Source organism: Lepisma saccharinum, chromosome 23, assembly GCF_977018435.1.
Source record: "Lepisma saccharinum chromosome 23, izLepSacc3.1, whole genome shotgun sequence".
Lineage (NCBI taxonomy): Eukaryota > Metazoa > Arthropoda > Insecta > Zygentoma > Lepismatidae > Lepisma > Lepisma saccharinum.
In genome coordinates, this window is record NC_139251.1 from 15,676,662 (window position 1) to 15,686,778 (window position 10,117).

General features: G+C 38.7%; 1 protein-coding gene across 1 annotated transcript in view; it reads left to right on the top strand.

The window, feature by feature from the left end:
* Positions 1–10,117, top strand: part of LOC146005222 (UNC93-like protein) — a 41,082-nt gene extending 30,965 nt beyond the window's left edge. The window contains exons 3-6 of the mRNA XM_083144300.1: positions 1,300–1,513; positions 4,257–4,422; positions 5,820–6,087; positions 9,194–10,117. Of these exons, the coding sequence (XP_083000426.1) occupies positions 1,300–1,513; positions 4,257–4,422; positions 5,820–6,087; positions 9,194–9,420 (875 nt within the window). The 3' untranslated portion in view covers positions 9,421–10,117. The remainder of the gene's footprint in view (positions 1–1,299; positions 1,514–4,256; positions 4,423–5,819; positions 6,088–9,193) is intronic.

The following is a 10,117-nucleotide window of genomic DNA, read 5'->3' on the forward strand; positions in this document are numbered from 1 at the left end:
TAGCCTATACTTCAGTTTATGTAACTTCTGATTTCGCAAATATGTTGTAACATTGTAAACAATTTCTCTGGCCTGTCCTCTAAGGGGCTTTCCAGAGCAGATTGTGGATTTCGTTGGACCCGGCATGATTTGATTTTTGCATTTCAAAAATATGCAGTCTAGAGTAAAGAGCAAGGACATTTCAATGCTTTAAAAAGAACACAGGCAAACGTGTTATCAGATTGTCTTCTCGTAGTGATTGTTGTACGATAAACAAAAGAACCCCCCACCCCACTCGGCTTTTAAAAAATAAACAGGCCACCGCTCGATGTCGCACTCAGAAAATGAAGTCATTCGTCCTGTAGTTTCTCTTCGTTATAAACCTTAACGCGCGTGCGTAATAGTACAGTTTACGATCCGCGCACCGCACGCATTTTCAAAGACCGGATTAAATCAAATAAACCACTGAAAAACTGATATAATATGAGCCCGCACCGTCAATGTACACAGTAAAAATATTTGTTTTAGCTTAATTTTGCTGAGTTGGCACCACTGGTACTTTCAAGGCAGATCAGTACGTAGAAGAGTGGTGTGGAGGATGACGTAATAGGAAGTGCTCCGCAGCGATCTGCGCATATCGGGACTTAACTTGTCAGGTTAAGACATCGTCTCTCTTAAATATCAACGACATCGAAGATATGTTTACGTATAATGTTTCCAACTTCTTTGTCCTTATTAGCGAGTGAGAGTTGGGGAGAGAAACCCTTACTTAGGCAAAATAACTTCCCACAATTAATGACATAACCATATGTGTTATCTAAATGTCTATCTCACTCATACATGCTGAGCGTTGAATAATATTACTTGAAAATAGTGATGAAGGATTTGTATATGTACATGTTTTGTTTTCAACTACACGGTGTCACGAAGTTGGATTATGGTTACTTTACTAAGAAAATAAGTACCAAATGTTTATAATTGTTGAACATTGCCCCAGGATTACACTTTTCCAAGATGCATTCAAGGAACAGTTAAAGCTTATAAAATGCTACTATGTTACTTCAAGTTAATATTCAGCTTGTTTATTTTATTTGCATACTGCGAAAATTCCAGATATAGAACAAATGGCCATTATACACTGAAATTACCAACAATGAAAAAAATAACAAAACAGAAATTGAATAACAATTAACAGAAAATGAGTTTTAAAAAGGCACTATTTGATATAATTTACAAGCATATATTCCATTCCATTCACTATTTTGTACTGTTCGAATTACCTAATTCCTCTGCCTCTGTAATAATATTCTTTACTTGTAGTTATGGATGCTGGATTATCCGGAAATAGCTCCTCCGAGAACAGAAGTGTAGACCTCAACACGTGTGGAGCGAATTTCATCCCTTGGAAACATGAAGAAAACAGCAACCTCCAGCGACCTTCCGATGACAGGATATATCCTGTCTTTGGAATCTACATTGCGTGCACGTTGTTGGCGGCGATTCTAGTTGGGGCCTTCATGAATTCACTGAAAATGTAAGGACAAAATTTCGACCTGCTAGTGTTGCCAGCTACGGAGATTTGTCCCAAAAATGGTACTTTTTTACTCAACCCATAAAATCGCCAATCATAAGTCCATCAAAGGACTTATATCTATTTCTCACTCAAAAGTGCATTTCTGGAAAAAAAAATTAACGCTGCCTTCCGCCAGTTATGTATTTATCTAATTTTCTGTATGGAGTAAACTAATAATATTAAGCATTGGAAAATATATCAATGGATGAGGCTTTATAATACAGAAAAACCGGTGTAAATATCTCTTACGGTTTTCATGTGTAAATTTTCAAAATTTGGGTTGCTCGACTTTTGAAACACTCGGTAGAACAGACAGGACACTATTACGACAGCTGCGAGGGAGGAAATGGTTATGGCTCATTGTCTTAAGTTGTGAAATGAGATTTTTTTCTCTACTTTGGTTCAAAGGCAATTTTGTTATTAAGTACACTTAAACACGGATGGGCTGACGGGGATTGGGTCTGCAGTTTACAGTGGGATCAGAACCACTATGTGCCTCTATTTGGCATCGAATCTAGGGCCCTTTGATTACAAAACAACAACGTTATCACTAAGCTATCGGGAGGCTTTCTTCCAGAAGAAGAGAAACAGGGTAAAAACTAATAATTTATTAAATTAACATTAATTAAAGTGCATATTTCCTCCCCCAGGTGTTGCCAGCTTTATGACCACTTGCACAGAATCGTCACCAGGTTACACGAACAAGGCACAGTTTCAAAATACACATTGGTCTGCTTTCTAGCGACGAAAGATAAAACAAAGGGAAAGTCTATGTGAATGTAGAATGTATCCACTTTTTCCTCACTTCGTACAATCCAAGTTTCTGCCATGGATGTACGATACGATACGATATTTTTTCCGTATTGTGATATCGGCGATATATCGTCTCCACGATATATATCGCTAAATATCGTGACGATATATCGAAGACACGATATATCGCAAAATATCGTGACGATATATCGCCGACACGATATATATCGCCAAAATATCGTGACGGTTATCGCCGACATGATATATATCGCCAAATATCGTGACGATATATCGCCGTCACGATATTTATCGCCAAATATCGTGACGATATATCGCCGACACGATATATATCGCCAAAATATAGTGACGATTATCACCGACACGATATATATCGCCAAATATCGTGAAGATATATCGCCGACACGATATATATCGTGACGAAACATCGCGAAAATACCGTGACGATATATCACCAAAAGATCGTGACGATATATCGTCTAGTTGATAACGCCTGGACCACTGGCGGTTTCAGGATTCGTAAACAAGGAGTACGATAAGCAAAACAGCCCCCCCTGTACTTATACAGAATAAAAATCGATTACACAATTTCTCACCGTCTTTTATATTGACGTGTGTAATGTACAATTTACTGCAAAAGCAAACCTATTTTTGCGTAAGTGCGTAACCTATTTTTGTTCACATTGAATTTCAATAAATTTAAAATGTCCTGCTTTTCCGTTGATCCATTTTGTACAATAAGATTTGCTAGTGGATTTCTCTTCTAGTAGAATGTATTATACTAATTTTTTCTAGCATTTAATATGTAGTATCTGTATGACGATCTTTTATAAGTTTAATAATACAGTATAATTAACGTAAGAACTTTTGGAATATACAGCACTAGTAAAAAGGATCCCAAATTATACAGGCACATTTCTATATGCTTCTAACGAAACTATTAACAATTAATTATTAATATTTAATAATTAAATAATATAATTAATGCCTCTATATTGTTAATAATAACTTTTGCAAACATCTTCCCCATTAGCTACTGTGTTAACCCTGAAAATTAATATTTTTGGTCCTAAGTATACATACCAACATAATAAAAAACTAGAAGCCACAAAGAAGAAATCGGATACTTCAGAGTTCCGAACAGTATAATTGATTTTCTTTGGGGAACGATAAAAGAGAATTTGTTTCTTGCTTTTAGAATCAGTAACATGACCGGAAGTATGAGAAATGGGTGAAACTATAAAATTAGGTACGACAACTTCATTCAAATACTCGCCAAGAACGTATGATTTGGTTAATTTTTTCTCAGGGGCGAAATGTTACGTGTTCTCATTGTCTCTCAATAACTTAACGAAAGGTTGGTTAACTTACGTTTCCTTTCGTTGTTGTTAGCCGTACCTAATATTATACGTAGTTTTTCCAAGAAATGTCCAACTCTTGCAGCAATATTTTATTGTGATTTCAAAAGCCAGGAGAGAAGCAAAGACGAAAACAACGCTAAACCTGACATAACTAATGTTATCCAAAATTGAAGTGTCAATATCTCTAGTTTCGAAACTCAAATCGCAAAAATATTTTCAATATGATACTGTTCGGGAAAAGTATACAAAAATGATTCGCTAGAAGTAGGCCGTTTTTCAATGATTTCAAAAACTCACCTGATTTAGAACGTTTTAGAAAATTATTCATAAAAGTAGACTGACGCAAGGCAGCCTTTTCCCGTTCTCTCTGTCTTTTCCTAGTTTCTGCCCCTGACAGATTTTTTTGCTGTACTCATTTTCATTGGATGCGAAAACGGAAAACCAGAAAGAAAAATTCTGCTAAGCTATCGACTTGTTCAGTTCTTTCGTCTCGAGTTCTCATCCTTCTAACAATGGTTATCATTGCGCTTGCCTTGTTCACATTTGTAACATTCAGCAATAATTGTTTGCAGGGTGACAGATAAAGGGAAGGAAGCCACTACGCATTCTCCAGGCTCATATCTGAAGCTTGCGGCTGCAACAATAAAGCAGATGGGGAAAAAGAAGCACCTTCTTCTTGCGCCCATAGCCTTCTACACGGGAATGGATCCTGGCTTCTTCATGTCAGACATCAATGAGGTAAATTCCCCCACGAAAATTTTAATGTGAATGCAGGAATAGAGGGGCATGAATTTTCCAACCAATATTCGTATTTTTGTTATTTTTTGTCTCTTTTCTGCCACTTTTGACAAATCGCGACGATAAGTATGAGTAATAGATGAAATTGATGAAGAGGCGCTCGCAAAAACACCTATGCTAAGACCGTGATCTGAACTCTGGTCTCCTGGTGTCGTAGCATCCTGTGCAAACCCAGGCCGGGAGTCAAACGTGGGAACTTTGAATAAATGGTAGTTACATTTACTCGAACTTGTTATAGACGTTAGTAACTTGAAATTAAGAGTAGAGCAACAAAGTGACGATCTCTATGGTGGAGGTCGGGCATTGAAGTAAGACCTCCCAAATATAGCGTCTCTGTTGTCCTTTCCTCTCCACAACTCCAACTTTTAAGCAAAATATTTTACTGTTACGTCAGCAGGCCATTGGAACAAATTGCCACCTAAAATTCATGTCTCTTCATCAATTGTGACATTCAGAAAACTGCAACAATTACATAAATGACTTCCCAAACTAAGTAGCAGGTGCAGAGAATGATAGAAGAAAGGAAAACACACACACACATGTAATATAAGGCTGTGTAAGGACGAGAATATGTGTGTGTGTGTGGGGGGGGGTGCTCGTGTATAGATTAGATTCCTATTCTTATATGTAATTCTTTCTTTATATTTTGTATTCCTTTGTAATTTTCATACAGTATAACCTCGTTAATCCGGACCCCGATAATCCGACTTTGCTTAATCCGGACAGGCAAAAGGCCAGAAAAAAATCAGGATGAAAGGTTTTAAATATAGCTAGAAGTCAACAAGAGAACTTCCCAAGGAAAAGACAGTCAACCACTGATGAAATTCTGTTTCCCGCAGACTTTGTACTGTACTGTATAGTGTATTTAGGCCTATGCCCTTTAAATACACCATAATAAACGTGTTTTGTTGCTATAAACGGAGTTTCAATGTACTTTCTACTGTTGTTTTAGGTTATTTCAGTTAATCCGGACTTTCGTTAAACCGGTCAACTTATCCCCCATTAGTCCGGATTAACGAGGTTTTACTGTATTGCTTTTTTCTTTTTTAATATTTCAATGTACACTACTAACTTCCATATTCAAAAGTCGTGTAAACATGTTCAAGTGGATCAAAAGGCTCCACAGCCTTAACTTTGCCATCTAAACAAGACGATATAATTAAATATTTTTGAAAACATTTCTCCAAAAATGAATTCGGATGAATATAATGCATATAATTCTTCATGTAAGAAAATTTACGTCGTTGTTATTTTACTATTTCAAGTACCCCCCTTTGATATTTTTAATTTTTCCTGTTTCACACATTTCCCCTCTGAAATGATGACCTTTGTTCCAGGCGTTCATTTCGTGCGCATTGGGGATCTCCAAGATAGGCATGGTGGGAATCTGCAACGGCGCCGCCGCTGCCCTCTGCTCGATGCTCATGGGTTACGCGGCCCAGTGTGCCGGCAGGGTCCCTTTGATGGCCCTCGGCGTCGGCGTCAACCTCGGGGCCTTCACCACCATGCTCTACTGGCGGCCGGACCCTGCCCAGAGCCACGTCCTCTTCATCCTGGTCGGTCTCATAGGATTTGGGCAAGGGACCATCTTCCCTTTAACAAACGGTGAGTTCGAAGCAATTATATTTTTTAAAAAAAAAAATGGTGTAACTGTGTGCCGTAAGCGCATTGCCCGTTTCCACACCTTGAATAAGGCAGACAATATTTTTTCATACATCATCACATGAGATTAGAGCTTACACCTATTTGTCAACCTCTATTTCACGTAGTACACCCTGGACTGCATTTTGCAGACTAACGAGGCTCTGCCGTCTGAAACTACGGCCTTGTAGGACTGCGTGTGTGTTGTCCTGCGTTTTGTATTTATGTGTGTTGAGTGCCCCTTTACATCCTCAGCTTTTAATCCAAGTAAGAACATGTTAGTCCGGTATTACGGTTAAGTAATATTAGTTATACAGTAAAACCTCGTTAATCCGGACTAATGGGGGGATAAGTTGACCGGTTTAACGAAAGTCCGGATTAACTGAAATAACTTTATAGAACAGTAGAAAGTGTATTAAAACTCCGTTTATAGCAACAAAACACGTTTATTATGGTGAATTTAAAGGGCATAGGCCTAAATACACTATACAGTACAGTACAAAGTCTGCGGGAAACAGAATTTCATCAGTGGTTGACTGCCTTTTCTTTGGGAAGTTCTCTTGTTGACTTCTAGCCACATTTAAAACCTTGCATTCTGCTTTTTATTTCTTTTTTTTTGACTGTCCGGATTAATGGAAGTCCGGCTTATAGGTCCGGATTAACGAGGTTTTAATGTATTTTATAGCTCTTTTCAGTTCTTACGGCGGTCAGTCCTAGTTCTGCCAAGGGAATTGGGGAGCGGGGATTACGCAACAGACCAACCAGACAACAGCAGTTGCGCCGAGAGACACGACGAGGCCGGAAAAAGCACTACGTGAAACTCGTTCTACTGGCTACTATGTTTCTTATCGCGTTGGATTGGTCGCTTCTCCGCTCCCCACTTCCCCTGCCAGCTTCTAGAGCGCCCGCCGTAAGAACTGAAAAGATCTATAGTTATGGTAAGGTGTTGGACCCAGTATAATGTGACGGTTGCAAAATAGCTAGTGTTGTCCACGAGACGAGACTTTGGCCTGTCTCGTCGCGTGGAGTCTCGTGGAAATGCTGTCTCGTCTCGAAAATATTCGTTTGTCTTATGACACAAGGTCAATCTCGTCTCGTCTCGAATTTTTAAAAGCCTGTCCCGTCTCGTCCCGTGGGCAACACTAAAAATAGCCTAAGTGTTGAAGCACCCAAACTTTCAAATTCAAATTCAACCATATGAGATTAGACCGACGAGATCGGCATGCAAGAATTTATTTTACTTTATATATATTTCCAAGTGAAGAATTGCACAAATATTAAGAGGAGACAAGATTGTGTTCTTTAGAAAATTAGAGTTCATTGTAATCATATCCAGTTAAATTTTCATATTGAATAGTTCTTATTGTTTTTAGTCTAGCCTTGCTACAGTGAAGAACAGAGAACCAGTAAGATTCCTCATTGTCAATGTTCTAAAATAAATTTCACATGTTTTTTTTAATACCTCTCTATTTTAATTGTGAAGTAAAGCATTTATTCATCCTGAATAACTATTGGGGAAGTGCCCCAGCACTGTCCAGGAAAATCTGTGACCTACAGAAAGTGGCGCATATTGTATCTACCAACTTCAAATGACAACATAAAGACGGTGAGTGCTTGTAGTAACTTTATATGGTTACAAAATATAAATAGGGGCATTTATTACAGTGTATAATATGGACAAAACATACATCAGTTCACCTTGAAAATAAAGTCCACTAAACGTCCTCCGTTCAAAGCGATACGGGAAGTGCGCGTCTCAACATATCCTGTGGAATAGCACGTATTTCACGGCAACTGACGTTCCACAACATTACCCGTGCCCTTAGGCGCCGACTCCATGGGGCTTGGGGAGGCTCGAGCCCCCCCCCCCCCCAATGTTAACGATGTGGGGGCAGAACCCCCCAAATAATTTTGCTTAAGAGAATCTAATTTATTATTTTGCTTCTCTTGTAAAGTTTACTCTGAATTGTGCCACATGAACTTAACTTTAAATACACATTGGAAATGTTCTAGACCATCAACTTTGGAGGCTGAGACCGCTAAACCATCAACTTTGGGGGGGGGGGGGGACTATGACCAGAGACAGCAAAACACATGACTTAACACTATATACTAAGTATGTAATTATGAGTATTGTTAACGTTTTTACTAAAAAAGAGTTTCAAAAGACGATGTGCATGAACTAGGGTAGTGGATGGGACGTTCGGGCTACAAATGGCTCTCACAGGACATTCAGAACGAGATCATTGATATATTAGGGAGATCTGTTTTGCGCTCCGTGGTAGCAGATATTAAAAGTCGGGAATATTTTGCTATTGTGGTTGACGAAACTGGTGACATATCAATTCGTTGACAATTAATATTCTGCATTCGAACTGTGAATAAAAATTTTGATATATTTGAGGAATTCATGGGCTTTTATGAGATTCCGAACACTGAGGCCAAAACTTAAAAAAAGGGAGGGAGTGAGTCAATCATTAATTTATTTCAGTGATCAGAGGCCCCCCCCCCAATAATTTTGACAAGTCGGCGCCCCTGCCCGTGCCTCTCCACTGTCTAAGTCACCTCAGAATGTTGTGTGTCTCTGGAACAGAACAGGTGCATGGAGATCTTCACTGTTCTGCCGCAGTGCCCAGAACAGTTTGGACGTAGGCTTCCACCGCCGCAATCCATGTCTGCACCGGCCAACGCTCCTTACTAATGGGCTTGGTCAAAGCAAACTATTGTAGGTGGCAGCACTCCTGTTGTGTCCCCACACTTTTAATGGCCAATTGTTCTCCCATTTAAATACATGGGGAATTTGATTCTGAACATACTGCTTTTACATTAAATTGCAAGTTTAATTTCATCTTAACCTCAGAAATTAACTCCCAACTCTCCACGGATGTACGGATGCCGCACACGTGCATCCTGACAGGGTTGTCAACTCAAATGGGTAGATACAATGTGCGCCACCCAACTAAGGTTACTAATGTGTGCAATTTCAGATGTAAACCTAATGCACTAAATAATTCACTTTTCCCACAGATATGGTATGAATGTTGAAATAATAGACACTCTTCTTTTTCAGCCATCTATGGTATATATTTCCCGAACGATAAAGAAGCTTCATACGGAACGTACAGGTTATGGGAGTCCGTTGGTTTCTTCCTCACGTTTTCCTACTCGCCATATCTACCAACATACATCAAATTGTACATACTGCTGGCCACACTATCTATTGGGTTTATTTGCTACGTAGGTGCGGAATATGTTAACTACAATGAGACTAAGAATTCAGTAAACATATCAACGTAGTCAAATTCTGTGTTCAAGATCACGATAAATGTATTTTTAATATCCGCCTAAGAAGTGTACACGTCAACTTACCGACTAACTAGATACGAGCGTCTACGGGTGTTCTGTTGAGTGAATATGTGAGCACAGTGACATTTGCAGTCTGTAATGTCAGGTCACGTTATTTCACACTGGAAGGGAACAGGACTGCGCTCGCTCGCTTTTGGGCTGGTCGATGTACTTGACTGTTGTAGCTATGATTGATTCTTTTATCACTTGGAGTTTCAAAATTTCATATTTAATTTAACAAATTTCGCTTTTTTGTACTCATTCACAATTAATAGATTGGAAAGATGTGATTTCACAATCACCTTGTTAGGTAAAAACAGAGAATTTGGAATGCATCACTTGACACAGTAAAAATGCTTATTTGAAAATGACGCATTTATAGTTAATCACATAAATAATACATGTTAATGTAAAAAAATACATTTTGTTCCATTCTTCAATGTATTTTGATGCATCAAAAAGTGCATCATTAGCAACGTATGCACTTTAATGTGTTACTGGTGTCAACAAATATGCGTGTTTCTGTAGGGTTGACACATTTTGAGTTCTATGTGAACTAATTGTGCATGCTTTGTAGCTGGTTCTGAGCATAGAACCTGAAACCACGCACATCTTGCGTATAAAACTTTGTATCGTATTTATCACGTTT